This window comes from Poecilia mexicana, unplaced genomic scaffold (genome assembly GCF_051168715.1).
Source record: "Poecilia mexicana isolate PSO_F unplaced genomic scaffold, ASM5116871v1 scaffold_19, whole genome shotgun sequence".
Lineage (NCBI taxonomy): Eukaryota > Metazoa > Chordata > Actinopteri > Cyprinodontiformes > Poeciliidae > Poecilia > Poecilia mexicana.
The window spans coordinates 26,122,464-26,141,677 of NW_028263388.1; the positions used below are offsets into that span (position 1 = coordinate 26,122,464).

The 19,214-nt window shown below is 40.2% G+C and overlaps 1 protein-coding gene across 1 annotated transcript in view; it reads right to left on the bottom strand.

Moving 5' to 3' along the window:
- ryr2a (ryanodine receptor 2a (cardiac)) overlaps window positions 1-19,214 on the bottom strand; it is a 167,530-nt gene that overhangs the window by 56,555 nt on the left and 91,761 nt on the right. The window contains exons 53-73 of the mRNA XM_088016421.1: window positions 16,674-16,894; window positions 16,431-16,521; window positions 15,998-16,138; window positions 13,732-13,895; window positions 13,530-13,608; window positions 12,570-12,659; window positions 12,240-12,377; window positions 11,709-11,786; window positions 11,462-11,537; window positions 10,940-11,063; window positions 10,109-10,224; window positions 9,405-9,469; window positions 8,549-8,670; window positions 8,313-8,362; window positions 5,762-5,822; window positions 4,198-4,436; window positions 4,033-4,114; window positions 3,600-3,727; window positions 2,676-2,803; window positions 1,000-1,192; window positions 664-746 (exon numbers count right to left, since the gene is read on the bottom strand). Of these exons, the coding sequence (XP_087872547.1) occupies window positions 664-746; window positions 1,000-1,192; window positions 2,676-2,803; window positions 3,600-3,727; window positions 4,033-4,114; window positions 4,198-4,436; window positions 5,762-5,822; window positions 8,313-8,362; window positions 8,549-8,670; window positions 9,405-9,469; window positions 10,109-10,224; window positions 10,940-11,063; window positions 11,462-11,537; window positions 11,709-11,786; window positions 12,240-12,377; window positions 12,570-12,659; window positions 13,530-13,608; window positions 13,732-13,895; window positions 15,998-16,138; window positions 16,431-16,521; window positions 16,674-16,894 (2,469 nt within the window). The remainder of the gene's footprint in view (window positions 1-663; window positions 747-999; window positions 1,193-2,675; window positions 2,804-3,599; window positions 3,728-4,032; window positions 4,115-4,197; window positions 4,437-5,761; window positions 5,823-8,312; window positions 8,363-8,548; window positions 8,671-9,404; window positions 9,470-10,108; window positions 10,225-10,939; window positions 11,064-11,461; window positions 11,538-11,708; window positions 11,787-12,239; window positions 12,378-12,569; window positions 12,660-13,529; window positions 13,609-13,731; window positions 13,896-15,997; window positions 16,139-16,430; window positions 16,522-16,673; window positions 16,895-19,214) is intronic.

The window sequence follows — 19,214 nt, forward strand, 5'->3', positions numbered from 1 at the left end:
GGGCAGAGGAGTTGAAGCTGGCTTGGCGCCGAGTCGTCTTCTCCACCCATCTCTGCTCTCCAGAGGTGGCTCTTCCCTGACCTGCCTGCCCACCCCGTCTTTGTTTGGTTTTGTTTGACCTTTCTTTTCTTTTGAAGGGACTTTCCCGCCCACCCCGCACCCCCGCTGAGATGCCATCGGCCATAGGGGTCCGCCTGCTTGTTTGCTGTGTTTTTTGTTGTTTTGTTGCTCAATAAAGAGCGTATCTATTGTTGAAGGCCATGTCTCCCTGTTTTGTTACGGCTCAGTGAGCCGGGTCGTAACAGTGACACTTGAACATTTTTAACGTTTGAAATGTAAAGATGAAAGAGAAGAAGCGACATGCTGTCAGGTATGAATCGATGAAACATTCCATGGTAGACAGAACCATTTGGTGTCTGAAACATCTTCATTTTTTCTAACAGCCTTATTCTGACTGACTGGTGAAAAAGCTGGGTTCTACCTTTTTTTGTGGCCAGTCTGGTAACATGGGTTTTGTACTTTTATCATGTCAATAAGTTTTCCTTTTTTTTCCCAACATAGTGACTCTGTTTTGTTGCCAGTGGCAACTGAACCTTTACTTTATAAATGGCCTTTGTAGCACATCACCAGAGCACAGAACAACAAGGTCTAAAAGGGACTTACCTTTTTGAGTTTATCCATAAGAGGCAGGAAGTGTGTCTGTAATAGTTGGGCTTTAGCTTTGCTGATGATTGGCTGGGAAAAGACTTGAGGACAGGTATAGAAAAAGACATTTGCAAGTAAGCATAAAATAAAAAGAACAGAAATTCAAAGACATCTGCTACCTGTGAGGCCTTTAAATTAGTCAGAACTGAGTTAAAGGTAGCTATATGTGTCTTAACTTGACTGATTTACCTCTGCAGTAAAATATATCTATAAGGAGAAAGTTGTAGGGAATAAGAACCTACAGTCCATTTAAATATACTGTCTCTGCTTCAAGCATGGTTTGTGTGGATTTACCAGCCAGTCTTTTCATCCAGGCCCCCTCGTCGATTCCCAGGTTGTTGTAGATGATTTTCAGAATGTTTCCCAGCAGTGTATTCATGTGCTCAGAGGTAACAGATGTGCAGCAGCTGTCGTCCTTGTCAGGATTGCTTTCTGGTCCATGCTCCCACCAGTGCGACATATAGCTGCACAACATGGGCAACACTACCTACATGAAAAGGACAAACACATGCTGATGCTTTCTTGGGCCATGGACAATGTCTGGCCAAATACAAGAAGGTCTGGCCTGTTACAAAGTCGGCCATCTATCACCTGAAGAACATTTCCAGGATTAGAGAAATAATTTCTCAGCAAGATTTAGAGAAACTCATCCATGCATTTATGCGTCATGATGTGTATTGATGATCACTTGACATTTTGGCACTTGATAAAATGTAATGTTTGTTACTGGTTTGTCATTTGGTGACTGTATGATGTTTTATTTTATCATATTATTTTTGTATGTTTATGATGTATAGCACTTTGAACTGCCTTGTTGCTGAAATGTTCTATGTAAAGAGCACATTCAATGATACAGATGTTTGAGCCTGCCTGCCCCTATGCTGCAGTAACACCTAAATATCTCCACTGTAAAACAATAAAGGATATTTCGATTCTATTCGGCTGTTTTTGGGGCAGACTAAGAGCACTAAGGCTGTCCTCTACTGGGGCCTGACATGTCTTGCCCACTGACATATCTGTAAAGTGACTGAGATTCAAGGAGTGGGGATTTGGACCGGCCACTCAGTGGGTATGGGAAAACACCTACTTCCTGAACTACTGTGGTCCCACACATAATGCATAACCTCACCAGGTAGCAACTTGGGATATTCCCCTTGGGATCGCTTTGGTCATTGTTGCTAGAGTCTGTGTTAGCCTCTGAGACAAGGGCATAAGGCTTTTTTCTGTGAAGCATGTTCTCCCCTAGGTTTCTCTGGAATTATTGTTTACTGTATGCATCTTTTGTAGAATAAAGCCAGCAGTGCAGGATGACAGGACAAGTCTGGAATGAGCAAAATGTATAAGATCTGTGTTGGAAGTCTCCACTTCTATTTTTCTCAAAACAATAATGCTGAACAAACAGTGCAGCAATTATTTTGTTGGTTGAGGAAATGCTTCAAATTTAAATCCTCTCTCACCTTCTTGTTTTTTCTCTTTGGAAATGATTTCTGAGACTTCCCAGTGTTAATTACTGATTGGTTGCTCAAACTTGTGTCATCATCACCTCTCTATCCAACTGAGTTGATGTATGGCTCTGGTTCCCTTGTTAGGAAAGTCATGGATGTAACAGAGGCAACATAAGCTCTTTCTCAGAACACATGGAGACAACAAACAGGCAGGGGAGAGGTGTCCAGGTCCAATCCAGACCTACCATCCTGCTGCATTCACATGCACCCCGACTCCAACACTCCAGAATGATCGCCTGAATTCCCTCACCTGCAGTAAAGTCAGTTTTCCTGAAGCCTGCTAACAAGCTATGCATTTTATTCAGGTGTTTTGGAGAAGGGATGCATCTAAAGTTTGCAGGGCAGTACCTCTCTGGACTGCCCTTTGATCACTCCTGGACTGAGCTTCCAAGAAAAGGAAACATGATTTACCCTGAGGAGAACTATTTGATGATAATGAGTAAAGTGGAAAAATGAGTGTTTCACCTCCATTACATGAGGCATCTGAGTATACTTCATGCCAGACTCAGCCAGCTCCATGATTTCCTCCAGAGACTTTTCGAGGTTTGGAACCAAAGGACACACCTCCCCAACTGGCCCTGGCAGACCCAAAGCTGAGAGCAGAAAAGTACAACAATGTCACAAAGTGATGCAGAAATCTAATACAGAGAAACAAAGTCTGGGTTTTCTCTTGCTTGGTTTTGTAGGCTCTGAGTTGTGTTGTATGTTCCATTAATTAGCGTTGCTGTTATTAAGCCTCGTCATACTTTCAGGGGCCCCAGGTACAGCAGCTACAGCCTCCATGTAGCCGTCCTGGGTTCGTTTTTCCTTTCCCTCTGGTTCCATAAATAAAAAAGTTCAACCACTGACTTCATAATGCCCTTCCAGAACATGCACTCTCTGCCTCGTTTAGTTTGATCTTTTTCGAGTTTTTGATGTGGATTTCTAAAAATTTCCCAATCTACCAGCACAGCAGTTAATAAACTCAGTTTATTAAAAGTTAAAAGTTGCTTTCATTACCTCTGACAACGGTGAAGTTAGCTGATGCCATTTGTGATACTGTGTAAATCTCTCACAACCACTGCTGCCATTTGATTATAATCAGGAAGACTCTACAGAATGTAAGTTATAGATTAAGCTATGTTGCATTGCCAGAAGTGTTAAGATGTACATCACTAAATAAAATGTTATTTCTGATTTATGTTGGTACTTTTACAACAACAAGATGTTGTTATACCTTCCATCCTCATCACATTGTTAAATGTTTAATTTTCCAGTTCATAAAGGTCTTCAATAAACCAAGTTGGGCAGTGATTTTATATTCTATGAAAGACATTGCTTTTGTAAAAGTACTTGTAAAAGATGTTGAGGTTGTCATTAAATAAGGCTGCTGAATGTGAAGCAGAGTACCTGTCCTGTCTTTGCTTGCTTTGTTGTAAATGGAGAAGCCGTTAAACTTGTTGAGCTGTGGCTCCAGGAAGGCGACAGGGAAGGCTGCTGAGAAGGCAGCTAAACACTTTCCTAAAGCTGGCCGCTGTCTGATGTGCATGGAAACAGGAAAGGAAGTGGTGAAGTTAGATCATGTGACAGAGGGTAAATACAGAGGATGTATGGGAAGATTGTAACCAAGTATTTGAGTTGACTAAAACAAACTACTGACCCTACATCTGAGGTAATTCACTAGCACAACTAGAGGCAGTGGAGGTACATCCCAGCAGCCCAGCCAGGCAGAGGCAGGACGACGCGTCGGGCTGGGACCGTTCCCTCATTTACTAAATAAGTCTAAGCCACTAAATGTAAACTGCTTATTAATGGAAGCTGAGAAGTGTAGGATATTCAGTACCTCTCCACATAGATACTTTTGTTGGTTCCCAGGAAGTAGAGACTATTCAGTATTCTGTAGCAGGAGACCTGGACTTCATCCACTGGAACAAAAGAAACAAGAATTTTGGAAACATGAACAGTCTGCTCGGAGAACAAATATAGTCCAACTCATGTCATTACGCACACATTAGGTCCTCTCCAAACATGTTCTGCCCGATGTGCTCAAACAGGGAGGAGAGCACCGGCAGCAGGGCGAAGGTGGTGTAGTTGATGATCTGAGTGACGCCACGTGGTTGCTCTCTGGAGTGGGTGAACTGGCCCAGCTTCAGGTTCTCCTGAGTTTTCTCCAAATCTTCTGCCACACTATCAAAGTAGGACCACAGAGCTGCCTTCACTGACTCCAGCCCAGTCTTCATTACTGTCCTGAGAGAAATATGTTTGGTGTTATTGCCATGACTTGGGGATCTGAAGCTCATGTTACTAATTCACGTTTGAAACTGTCTGAGAGGTGACAGTCTCAAACTACATGTGTTCACATTTACTTTCTTTATTGTTAGGATATGCAGACCCAATTAATAGATTAGAATATTATTGAAAAGTTCATTTATTTCAGAAAGTTTATCACCAAGTGAAACATTTCCCTTAAAGAAAGCCTTAATGATGACTGTCTGCTTACAGCTAATGAAAACATGACAGTTTCATGTTTGAAACATTACAGTCTACATGCTTAACCCTGGTGTTTACAAATGGGGTCCAACCGACCCCACACCCGTAAAACTTGTATCATTTGTCCTCCACGTTTGCCTCAGTCCTCGCACACACAAGGGTTAATGTATGCTGTAATTAGAATAGTACGTCAGATCTATAAAAAACTACTTTAAAACCAGGAATATGGGCTTAATGAAAACTGTGTTCATTAACTGCTTAAAAGTTGTTTCCAAAAGGTACTTTTAATCTGACAAACAAGACTCGGTAACACTTTATTTGAAGGGAGGTGAATAAGACTGCCATGACACTGTCATAAACATGACATAACACCTGTCATGAACATGAATAAGCCTTCATGAATATTTATGACTGTTGTCATAAAGTGTCATTCGGTAAATTATGACACTTTTAATACAAAGTTGACATTATTCAAAATGTCTTTGTTATGACAACTTGTCATTAACCAAGAAATCATTACTGTTTAAACTTTACCTTTAATAACATAAAGTTACCTCATTTTTAAAGTGCAATCAGTAATACTTTTATAACAAATTTGTAACAGTAATGATTTATTGGTTAATGTCAAGTTGTCATAAAGACATTTTGAATAATGTCAACTTTGTATTAAAAGTGTCATAATTTACCGAATGACACTTTATGACAACAGTCATAAATATTCATGAAGGCTTATTGATGTTCATGACAGGTGTTATGTCATGTTTATGACAGTGTCATGTCAGTCTTATTCAACCCCCTTCAAATAAAGTGTTACCCAAGACTCATCAAGACATGTGTTCTAATGCATGTGTCAAACTCGAGGCCCAGGGGCCAAATGCGGCCCGCCATACGTTTTTATGTGGCCCTCTAGGCTTTACTGGGAGACATAAGTAGGCCCTTCAAGATAACAGTTGTGTGCTTAAATATTATATCAAAGCAGTTTTTGCTGTACGCTGCCAAGTTATATCAATGTGAAATATGCAAAGACAGCTAATTATTAATTTATTAATATTTTGCAAGTTTTGTATAAAAACCAACAGTACCTGGCATCTAGACTCTGTCCTAGTATCTGCAGACAGTTGACGATTGATGTTGCATTGTTCCCTGGAGAGCAGAAATCACATGATGAGCTAAATACCAGAACCACACTCTGTCAGTAGGGGTCGCTGTCACCATCTTCTGCCTAATTTAGCACACAGACCTTAGAAAATGCTCTGATGGGTTTTTACCATGGGTACAGTGGATGGTGGAATAAATCACACACACAACAGAAAGCATGCATATAAACACAGATGTCCTTAGATGTAAAGCTATAAAGCTACTAAGGGCATCTTTGAAATGAAGTGACGTTGAAATTCTACAGATGAGAGCAAAGATGATTTAGTGGGACAGTGGGGAACGTTTTTTTCATAGACTGGGTGGAAAACAATATAAGCCTTGTAAATTCTATTTTGTATTTATATATTGGGTTTGAGGATACACTTGTTTTTTTGGGTTTTTTAAACATACTTTTGTATTTTAGTGTTTTCTATCTAAAGATACACAGGTATCTGGTATGGTTTCATGATTCTACTACATCATGAACATCAGATGATGTATGGGTTAGGATTCCAGAACTAACGGATGGTGTGCTTTTTATTTTACTTGAACTGTGAGTGTGGAATGATGGCAGCATGGGCAGCTGACACACTGAACAGAAAGTAGATTGATATGTTGGATAATTAATTAAGGAAATGCTAGAAAGAATAAAAACACTTTGGCAAGCAGATCTGACTGTATGCTTGCTCTCATCTGTATGAAGACGGTAATGATATTACCATGTCTAATGCTCTGCAAGATGAACCTTTAAATGGATTTTTATTATAATTAAAGCTGTACAGTTTAACTATTGTAACTAACTAAATATGTTTTACAATCTCACACACTTCCTTACTAAAACCGTTGAGTATCTTAGTGAGTTCCAGCATGAATCAGCCTCTGTTTGGAGGTGCAAGAGACGAAGTGGAAAGCATTTATGCCACTGCATGAGTAGCTGGGACAGATTTGGCTCTAGATGAAAATTTTTTCCTCAAGGCTAACATCATATAGAAAGGAGAATAAGGATTTTGCCAACAAGAAAGAAAAGTTTACGGCCGTCTGCTGGCTCCAGTGGAATAATCAGAGTTGGTCAAGAAAAGAAACAGTCATCCTACACAGGGCACTCAGAATGAAATAACTGCCCATGCTGTACCATTCAGGAGCCACTATGGATAAATATTTAAAAAATACCAAAAGGTCAGAATACACAGAGTATCTGTGTCTGGTCTGCACAAGCTCAGGTGTGCAGAATATGCATGTAAAACACATGAGCATCATGATTGGACAACAAACCAGACAAAACTTGGAACCTTGGTCAACTTGGCCTGGTGAATGACTGGCATCATGTCTAGCTGACCTCAGTAGCCATTAAAGCACACACTACAGAGAGTCTGAGTCATCATCTGTGCCGCAATTCTGCACAGTAATTTTGGCTCAGCATGTAATCCCATCATACCCACAGACTATCAGAGGCTTTCCCTACTGTCATTTGACTCTGGATTGTAAGGCTCCAGACTGAGATCACAGTCAGTCTGTATTGGAATAAACTATTTATTGCATAAAACAAAGGAGATCATCATCACCCTCTACAGGTCATGACCCTTCAGCAGTAGCAGCTCAGATGGAGAAGCTGGCATTAAGGTCCTCTAAGCAGAGGCCTGTGAAGACCTCAGCAGGTGAAGGATCACCATTGTCAAGCCGACAAACACTGTTCACCACCAGCATCCTATAACAGTCTACAGAGCAGTGGTGGTCAGTAAACTGATCTAGTGCCTCTAAGCAAGGCACCGTAGATGTAATAAGCAGCTGAGACAGCCCAGCCTGTCAGAGGTCTGATGGGGTTGTTGCTTCCATCCTTAGTGCCCTTTAGCACCATAAGAGAGATCTCTCCATATATGGGTGCTAATATTGATATGGACAATGACCGCTAGAGATTCCAAAGGTTGGGCACAAAAGTATGAAAATTAAATGTTAGCCAAATGTTAGCCACAGTGCTATTGATCACATCATTACATGGTAAATTAAAATGAGTTCAATAATTTCCAGTATGATGATTCATATTTTTGAAGGGCTATTTAATTTACATAGATATCATAATCTATTTAGTTTCAGCTGAAGGTAGTTTTTATTTCCCTTTTATTTAATGCTTTTGGTTGTGTTTTATTTTGGATATTTAAAATTTCTTCCAGCTCTAGTTTTTAATAATTTTACAAAAGGTTATTGGTCTGTCAGAGGGTAAACTTGCATTATTCTGCCACAATCAATATATTGCTTGAAGATGGTCTCAAAACAACAATAGTATCATTTATAGCAATAATTACTGGAACAATTTACCATCCAGTAAACTGCGTTGTCACCTAATATGTACATGATTCCTACTTTGTTCTAATTGAGCAGATTCAGAAGGTGATGGCATGCCAAGAAAAACAGCAACACACCAGTTCCATCAAACCAAGAGAAGATTGTTGGCAAAACAGTAACAGAAGCATTTTAGAGCAAGGGATCAAGCAGCCTTACCGAACAAGGATATCCTATGTCTGACAAGAACTCCAAGTTTGCAAAAAAGACTGAAAAGATTCACAAAATTGGGATGAGAAAGTTGAATTAGTAAAAGGAAGACTATAAAGATAAGATGTGGAAATGCAGACTGGAGGTACAGACGATCATTTACAAGATGCTGTGAGACTTTCCTCAGTGTGGAACATACTTCTGCTCCAACACAGTCTGAAGCTAGCTGGGTTTGTGGTTCTCACCTAGTCACCATCTCCTTCTCCTTATTTGAGGCATGGCCTCCACTGCTAATTGGATGAATGGCTGTGGACAGGAAGTACAGCCTGTGGTTTTTAAAGTACTGATCCACCAACGGCAAAACAACCTGGTGGTAAAATGATACACAGACAGTGTAAATACATCTATTAATCAAACAAGAACATTACTGGGGTGGGTTAGGGCTTGGAGGATCTTTTTGTTCCTCCCCTGCAAGTCAACACTGTTCTGAACACCCCAGGTTTTTGCATCATTTTAAATATAACTACAGATTGTTGCTATTTTTCCCAAACAGTTAGCTCAAATGATGACCAGCAGTGCTCTCACACACTACTTTTGATCACCTAATATGTACCTCCAGCTCTGGAGACTTCTTTCCTCTGAAACAGAAGATTCAAACAGCCCAGCATGTCTCTTCTATTCCAGCCAGAGCTATGAGGTAGAGCATGCACTGACCCAACACTGACACATTCTAAATCATTACATTTCTGTCCAAATCCACCTTTCTAAAGTATTCAGCAATAAATACATGATGAGCTGATGTTTTACTTAGACTGAAAACTTACGGTGGTATTTACCAGCAAGAAGGCAGGTTGAAATAAAGGAATTTCTGCTTTCCAAGAATTTCCAAGAAAAATGACTTACAACTCAAACTTCTCTTTGAAATGCATCTGAGAATTATTTTTCATTTAATAATTCCATTTGATAATTGGCCAATAATTGATAATTCATCAACTGACAAATTTCTTGTGGGGATGAGATCAGGACTTTCTGAAACACAGCAAAGTGCAAAAATAGTATAAAAATCATAACTGAATAAAAACAAACTATAAGAAGTGTGACCTTTCCAAAGAACTTTATTTGCTGTTCATGAGGAATCTTTCCTCCTTTCAGCTTTGCTCCCACATCTGAAAGTCAAAAAGACCAGAAACAAACTGTGAGATCTGCATACATTTACATGCATTAAACATTTTCCTCAATTTGTCAATTTAGAGAAGGTAATAAGAACTCTTTAGAAAAACTCATGTGTCCAGTACCTTGGATATAGAAATAATTTCTGTTTTTAAAAAATTATACTTTCAGTCTGATTTGTTGTCAAACAGTGAGGAATAATGCTTATGTTTAGACAGTGCATATGGCCTTCTGGTTTTAAATGTATAACACAGAGCTAGTATGTTAGTCAATATCAATAATCAATCACTTAAACAGGAAGTTATTCCTAATGCATTGTATATTTTTAGAAATTAAGCCCGTCTCTCTTGACAACAATGTCCAGGACTGTAGCTGTAAGAAGTTCATTTTAAAGTTCTGCAGACTTTCATACGTAATGAACTGCTGCCAGCCCAGCAGTATAAGTAGAAACTGTTGGAGGTGTGGGTCGGTGTTCTGACTAACTGAGCTGCCATGTTTTCCTACCGTGGTTAGTGTCTATGAGCTCCTTCTACTGATCTGGTAGGGGGTTCAGCTGCATAACATGGTTGAGACTGTCATTTGATGACAGGGGTCATGTGATATTTCATAAGTAGGTAACAACTGAAGAATCATACCAAACTCCATCATATGCTGATGAGCCTGGTCTACATATGTGATGAGCTTCTGGAGGAAGGTGTAGGCAAACCTCTTCTCAATTGCTGGAGTGTCCAGCTCTGGAGACTTCTTTCCTCTGAAACAGAAGATTCAAACAGCCCAGCATGTCTCTTCTATTCCAGCCAGAGCTATGAGGTAGAGCATGCACTGACCCAACACTGACACATTCTAAAGTAAATGTAGCTAAATAACAAATGTCAGCTGAAGTGTCAGTAAGTAGCAGATTCAAACAATTGAAGCTCCAATAATCCAGCTTTTCCTGAATCGTCTCAAAAAACAATAAAAGCAGCAAATTTCTTCAGAACTCCAAAAGATTACCATTTCAAAAGTTTGTATATTAAGTGTAAGATTTACTGTATTACCTTAGCGTGGGGCTGTTTGAAGTGCTCCTGACCTAGTTAATCTACAAATTATCCTGAAGTTATAAGCTGAATTAGAACCTCTTTGAAACATTTTCTGTTGCACAAAGCGGGCCCTGTTCTCATCAATCCATTGTCCATATTTTCTTTGGCTAGTTAAACTTGCAGTTCATCACTGTATGAGTGAGATGAAACCAACAAAGGCTAGGTATGGACAGACATAGCCTGCTCATACATGACTGGGGATTAACAGTTTAAGAAGCTCAGATGATTTTCCAGCAAACACCACAGCAAAATGTATTATTAGACTGTGCAAGTACACCAAAGATGCAGCAAAGATTATTTTTCTCAAAAAGATTCAATCTATATAGATATCACTGTACTTCACTGAGCTTCTAACCAGCCTCCAAGGAAGAATGGACATGCTTCTACCTGGATACGATGTAACCGTTGATCTGGAGAAACTTGAGAATGTCTTGAGCTTTTTCTCGGTCCTTGGATTTCTCTTTGGCAGTCAGCGTGTCATAGGGAACTAGAAGAGGATGTCTTCCTCCACCTGAAGATGTCAGTGAGCAAACACACAAAAAACCCTAAACCATTTCATCTAAAGCAGCAAAAAGACCCAAAGAGAACTAAGTTTTTATTCAAGTTATTCATTATACCTTGGTATAATATTCTGAAAAGATCTGGAGGCCAAACATGAGGAGGATGTCTTTCTAAAGACAGCAGAGCTTTACTTTGGGGGAGGCCTTCTCTCACTACCACTCTAAGTAACTGACCCTTATTTGTTTGGCTGTGGTAGAATATTAAAAAAAATCTAAAATGAATATTGCATTGACAGTTACACATAATATTTAGGAAGGTAAATGAATATCAGACTAAAATAACAGAAGGCATCATCTGAACATCAGGAGGCCTTGCTGTGGTGGTGTGGCTGTGTTTGCTGCTTGTTACCTTTAGCTTCTAGCTCCATTTTCTTTTGTCTTGCCCAGATATTATGATAATTTTCAGCAAGCAGCTCAGCCATAGACTGGAAAAACAAAATGATTATCGTGTGTGGTTGCATTACACTGCAAACACCAGTGAATCGTGTAACATTTATTTTTAATTTAAGACACAGGTTTAACCCCTGTGACTAATTATTTACACATGTTTACTGTAGCTTTGTACTTTCAGGGTTTATTTAGAGAAACATATTTACCTGCATATCTCTGGACAGTGTAACATTGCTCATGTCAACAGGTCTTGGGCTGAAAGCTGGAGCTCCTTCAAAAGACAGCTGTGGACATTAGGGACAGAATGTCACAAACCACTCGAAGAATTTTCTGACCACAGAGCCTTCTGGTCAGAAGTTTCTCTTCACGGGCAATAATGTAATCGTACCGTCAGGTTTATAATGATATAAAGTACATCAGGGGCCATGTGTAGAAATGATACACAAAAAAAACTGTGGCACATTATTTTGCTGCACAAAATGAATATTGTGTGTAATCCATGCAAACCTTTTCAGTCGACAATCACCAAATAAGGAGGTTTGAACCAAATGGTTTATCATTATTTGATTTTTTAATTGTTTATACCTAAGTAATGGTGCTGCACAACCTTTGATCTTCATTGACCCATGCAGTGTTTATACTGACCTTTGTAATCATCTACATAATCATCACTCCCATTCACACACTGACCGGGTTAGCATGATTTAATGAATGAATGAATTGCTCCACTAGACCACCTGGCTGGCCTGTGATATCCGTCTGGATTTGTTGTGGAGGGTGGCGGTGTCTCCCTCTCTGCTTCTGTCGATGCTCCAGCCCCATGACAGCATCGTCTTCAGAGACTCTCTGACAGACCAGCAGTACGCCTCCTTGTCCTGCAAGGTTACAGGCTAGCTATAGATCACTGCTTAAACTAACCAAATATCAAAAAACTAAAAATATTTGACAAAGTTTTATAAGAGCTTAAGAATAAAAAGAATGTGAAACTGAAATGTGATGTTTTTTGTACAGTTGCTTTAGATTCACAGTAAAGACATGATTGGTTTGGGATGGAAAGCGAGCAGCACCTTCTCAGACAGAGCTTTGTACGGCTTCAGCAGGGGATGGGTCTTACTGCTCTCACACAGGTGTTCTTCATATGTCCAGCCATGAGAAAACTGAAAAACATGAAGTCATTCAAGAATAGAATATTGGTTTGTTGGTAATATTACTGATGGTAGACATAAAAAAAATAAATCAGTGAATCAAACCTATCGGTATTTTACAACAACTCTCTGTTGATGTAATCTACGCATACCCTGATTTTGTATTTCTCTGTTGCCATGACTGCAGATACATGAGCTCAGCCAGGTGGTGGACTTGTTGGGGGATTTCTCATCGGTAGCAGATGACCTGCACAGCTCTGATGATTTAGCATTCTCTATTTACAATCAACTGTACTCAGCCTGAAAGCTCTGACCTTTTCCCTCGGCTACAAAAGTTCACCACCTCTCTTTGGACTCCTAAAAACAGTAAACATCTCACTTGTGCTGAGCCCCATCCTGCACCTCTGTACCAATGCTTTACAGAGATGCAGCCTTGGTGACATGGTGAGGGAGACTCCACCCTGTCTATGACACCACCACATTCATTCTTGTTCTTGTTGCTGAAAAATGATCTACAACGTTTCTGAAACCAAGGTGACTGAAAAAAATGAACCTAAAAGATGAAGACATTGCATGTGTTTCTGTTGGTTCCTGTAAATCAGTTTTTGATCAAACAATCTGACTAATAAACTACTTCAACATTTGTTTCTTTAATGGCTTTGATAACATGTTTTCTTTTCTTTTATGCTTTGCTATTTTCAGTCTGTCTTTCCTGTATGATACTTTGGACTGCCTTGGGTATGAGTGATGCTGTGTAAATAACATTTTTAATAAAGTGCACAGTGTTGGTATGACAGTGTGTATGAACTGTTAGCTGCTTTAGTGAAAGAAAAAGTGTATAGTTTAAATAAATAGATAAAATCTAACTTCTTGTCTTCTCACCTTCTCTATGCACCACCTCTCATGGTTGTGCTCAGCATATCTGGTTATAAAATAGTCCAGCTTTTCAGGAACAGTTACACTAAAGACAAAAACAGGATGTATAAACAACAATTTGTCAGTCAGCAGAAGTGATACTACAAGTTACATTTCTGAGAGGACTATAAATGCAGCAGCACATAGTAAGTAGAGTCTTGTTACATACTTAGTGGTGTCTGCAGGTTGTGGGTTGAAGTTTCCCTCTGAATCCATGGAGGACTGTTTCTCCATCAGGGCCATGTAGTTGGACTCCATGTAGTCTGGAGGAAGAGCACCAGCCACCGCGCTCAGACATGGCAGTGCCAGCTTAAACAGCTCCTGGTCATAACGCTGCATCGTTAAAACACAGGAACACAGGTGTTCATTCAGGTTTGGATTCAGCACTTCACAGATGCAGTCCATCCCAGGCTGCGGTTGCCACTTCATACAGCTTATTTAAATTACCTTCAGTGACGTTGTTGTTTATTTACACATGAGGTTTGTTGCTGGGATTCCTTTGTTAGTTTATGTATAGTTAAAGGAAACCCAGTCAGTTGCTTTGAATCATTGACCTTGGCAATGATTCAAAGACAAGCAACCACATGAAGACAATGAGTCAAATTCAAGTTTATTTCTATTGCACATTTAAAACAGTATCTGTCTAAGATCCTGCAAGAATTAGTCTCCACTAACTCAAACACTTCAATATACACTCACCAGCCACTTTATTAGCTACACCTGTCCAACAGGTTCTTAACACAAATGTCGAATCAGTTGCAGCAGCAACTTAATGCATTTAGACATGTAGACATGACCAAGATGATCTGCTGCAGCTCAAACTGAGCATCAGAATGAGGAAGAAAGGTGATTTAAGTGACGTTGAACATGGCATGGTTGTTGGTGCCAGACGGGCTGGTCTAAGTGTTTCAGAAACTGCTGATCTACTGGGATTTTCACACACAACAATCTATAGGGTTTACAGAGAATGGTTAGAAAAAGAAAATATCCAGTGAGCGGCAGTTCTGTGGGCACAAATGCCTTGCTGATGCTAGAGGTCAGAGGAAAATGGCTAGACTGGTTCAATCTGATAGAACGGCAACAGTAACTCAAATAACCACTTGTTACAGCCGAGGTATGCAGAAGAGCATCTCTGATCAACACGCTGAACCTTGAGGAGGACGGGCTACAGCAGCAGAAGACGACACCGGGTGCCACTTCTGTCAGCTAAAAACAGGAAACTGAGGCTACAATTCACACAGGCTCACTAGAATTGGACAAAGAACATTGGAAAAACGTTGCCTAGTCTGATGAGTCTCGATTTCTGTTGCGACATTTGGATGGTAGAGTCAGAATTTGGCATCAAGAACATGAAAGCATGGATCCATCCTGCCTTGTATCAATGGTTCAGGCTGGTGGTGGTGGTGCAGTGGTGTGGGGGATATTTTCCTGGCACACTTTGGGCCCATTAGTCACAGCCTACCTGAGTATTGACCATGTCCATCTCTTAATGACCACAGTGTACCCATCTTTTGATGGCTACTTCCAGCAGGATAATGCGCCATGTCATAAAGCGCCAGTTATCTCAGACTGGTTTCTTGAACACGACAATGAGTTCACTGAACTCGAATGGCCTCCACAGTCACCCGATCTCAATCCAATAGAAAACCTTTGGGATGTGGTGGAACAGGAGATTTGCATCATGGATGTACAGCTGACAAATCCACATCGACTACGTGATGCTATCATGTCAATATGGACCAGACTCTCTGAGGAATGTTTCCAGTACCTTGTTGAATCTATGCCACGAAGGATTAAGGCAGTTCTGACGGCAAAAGGGGACCAACCTGGTACTAGCAAGGTGTACCTAATAAAGTGGCCAGCGAGTGTAAACTAGAGTAAATGAGCAGCCATCTGTTCTACCTGGCTAGAAGAACCTCTGGTAATGGAGAGGTTTTTGGAAAGAAGAAGGAGCACGCATCGTCATTGAGACCATCTAATCACAGAATCATTTCCTTTGGCTCACATGAAACAAAATACACAGCTACTCACCTTTTCACACAGACATTCATATACTCACACAAAAATAAACGAGATAAAACAATGACAAAAATGTCAGCTTCCTTGCATCTTTATTAGTTTCAATGTTGTCATAGAAACTTATTTAAGTATTTTGGAAGACTTAAATAATCTCCAATTTTTTTTTTTACAATGCACAAATTACATAAAATGTGTGTATAGTTTGATCCACATAAAACAGTGAAGCACATTTTAATACCTTGCAGCCTTTCACATGTTGAGTCGAAGAAAACTGTTCCAATAAATACAGTGGTTTTGATGTAGCTTCCATAACAAGAGTTTACAAAACAGTTATTATCACTTAATACACTCAGAACAAACTATAAAATAGCTGCTTTGGTGAGGGAACAAGGACAAAAGGAAATGTCAGGTCACACCTTGCAGGACAGAGCATCAAATATTCCCCAGAACAGTTTCCTGGAGAGGTGAAGCTCTTCATCTGAAGCCACTCCAAAGCTGCCCCAGCCTCCAGACAGGCAGTAATACTTCCAGCAGCGCTCATAGTGATTGGTCAGCAGCTGGAAAAGTAACACGCTTCATTAGCGAACAGCTCGCCTTCACCTTCTCCTTGAATGCAACTTCAACAACCGTTGTGTTTGTTTTAAACAAAGAGGCAACGAGGTGAAAGTGAACTTTTTGCCAAAGTGGCTGAATTATGAAAACTATAAAAAATCAAATATACTTTGCCTTTTCTTCTAACCCTACAACATCATAGGAGTAAAACTACACTAATGTCATAAACAGTGGTTTATTCCATCTCCATATTGCTTCTGGGGATGCAGTAAGGATGAGAAAAGAGAGGCTTGTCACCTTCAGAGGCATCTTGGTGTGTTCATTCAGCAGGGGAACGTCGAACACCAGCCTCCTCAGCAGGTGCTGCATCATTGAAGGCCTCAGCTTACTTCATTACATCAGGGAGACACACAGGAAGTGGCCATTTATTCTCACACTCATACAGTTTTAGGAAATGTCTCTATAAAACCTGACAAATGCAAGAAATATGGCTTCAACTCCAGAGCCAGTGTCAGTGTAAGACCGTACTTATTAGCTTACCCACAAACAGCCAGCAGACACTCCTCTATAGCGTCCCTCTGAGCTTTGGTAAGGCAGCAGCCTTTGGACAGGCGGTACACCGTGTGGAGGAGGGAGTCGATCAGAGAGGCGAACGGCTCAGTCCCCGCAAACAGAGGAGCGCATTTGGTGAGGAGGGGCAGCACCGCTGTACACAGGTACCTGTTGAGGGCCAGGGCCATATCTGTGGCACTGAGGGCAGCCTGGCACAGCAGGACAGGGCCAACACAGTGAGTGGTGCAACATTTTTTTTAAAAAAGTCTACATCAGCTATGAGCTGTACATCTGATGACCCTTATGGAGACTGCAGCATTGCAGTGTCAATGAGTTTTTTTTACTTAGTATTTGGGTTAGGATTCTTTTCCACTCAAAGCTGATTCATCCAAAGCAAACAGAAGGCAGTTGGACTTCATCTCATGGTTGTTCAAAACATTTCAACACCTTAATAGTCAGTCTGAAAAAATACCTCCTCTCTAAACTGAATAAAATGTGAACTTCCTTTCAGCCATCACTGAAAGATGAGAGGTGAAACATCTTTAAAAAGCGAGCAGGAAACATCCAGTTTTCTGTTTGACTGTGTAGACTTTGATCTTTAAGTCGACCAGCTGCATCTGCTATCTGCAAAGGAACTCCAAATTATTTGTGGAAAATTTGCCTATTTGCAGATTTGTAAGAAAATGCAGCTTGGGAAGCTGTGCACAATGGTACTTGACATGCACAGCAAATTCAAAAGTGTTAGATTTCCAGTGCGAGTGTTGTATGTTAAAAATAGTGTTAATTCAACAACATGAGTGTTAGTGTTAGTTTCCCTAACAGTAACTAAAGAGTTCCAAAGAGTTAAACAAAAAGCAATCCAGTCCAGTGTTGATTTCTAACTCAACACTCAATCTGGTGTTGAGTTAGAAGTCAACATCAGACAGTTTCTCCCACAACTGTAACATATTTGTGACATCACATCAGAGAAGGACCTACAGGTAGGGTGGGGGTTGCAGCAGGACCCCAGCCTGGACCTACAGGGGGCCACACAGCAGGAAGAACATCCCTTCAGGGATCCATATTTTCTTTAAAACATCTGATGAGAATTGTAAAGGACAGTTGTCTTCTGATGAAAACTGCATACGATACCCCAGTAGCTTCTATAGTAGGGTTCCCCATTGTTGACTCATGGTTACTAAAAACCTTACCAGGCTGACTGATTTTAGTGACATAGTGGGTGTAAAATATTGAATAAAACGTTGTGCCACGACTGGCTTTATTTTCACTCTTATATTTAACTTTATGACACACAAAACTACAAATGAATCGTCCTTATTGTCTCCAGGTGCATTCTGGGTAAAGCTTGTCACCAACGTCATCATCAGTCACTTGGCAACAAATGGCAAACTAGCTAGAGCATTTCTACGGAACGTTAACATGTTTTGAATTTGTATTGTTTCATCATTAGTGACCAGTAGCCTGATGTTTCTGTTTTTCTCTTGGTTTGTTGTACTTCATGTCAGACTTCAAAATGACAGAGTCGCTCTCTCTGGTGGTGAAACTTGTTAGCTCATGTTCATGCTGTAAAGTTAAATTATCATGAGCTTTATTATTTGGGCCCGGTCATTAGCCCCGCCCCCCGGCTGACGCCGTCTTGTTCCACAACTGTGTCACATGTTTGCCTGAGGAGCGGAGGCAGCAGTATGACGTCTTGTCTGAAGCTTATAACAAGGTAAGTTCCATGTTAAAATTATCATGTTTTTGACTATTTTTTATGGAGGCATTATTTTTCAGTTTACGCAAGAGTATCGATTCATATGCATAGTTCGCTTAGTACGTTTATTTGTTTGGATATGACGGTATATACGACTATTTATTATCTTAACCAAACATTAAAACTGTCAGGAAAATCTGGAGGCCATTTGAGTTAACATTATTTAGCTGCGGGGTCATTTTCTTTAAGTTTTTGGCTGTAGACTGCAAAATGGGGGTGTGGCTGTGCTGGACTGTTGGCTTGATCTAAGCAACAGGTGTCAAACTCCAGTCCTGGAGGACCATTGTCCTGCAACATTTAGATGTGCCGCTGCTGCACCACACCTGAATACAATAATTAGGTGATTAGCAGGACTCTGGAGAACATATCTACACAGTGAGGAGGCAATTGAGCCATTTGACTCTGGTGTGTTGTACCTGTGACACATCTAAAAACTGCCAAAATGTTTTTTCTTTGTCAGTGTGTCATGTTGGTGACTGAAGCCTGTTATGACTCCAACACATTTCTTCAGACAGGTTGGCACGACTTTTAATGCTGTCCAAAATTTTTTCTAGAAGCTGACTAATTTCTTTAGTAATTATTTCTGACTTTTTTATGCATTATCTTGTAAACCGGGTGGGAAGAGTAATTTGAATGAATATGATGGTGACACACGCAGGTGAGTCTGATTAGCTTTGTTCACACTTTTTAAAATATTTATTTATTATCCTAATGTTTCTGCTACATTTCCTGTTTTTCCTTCCAGGCTGGAAGTCTTTCTCCTTTCTGTTGGT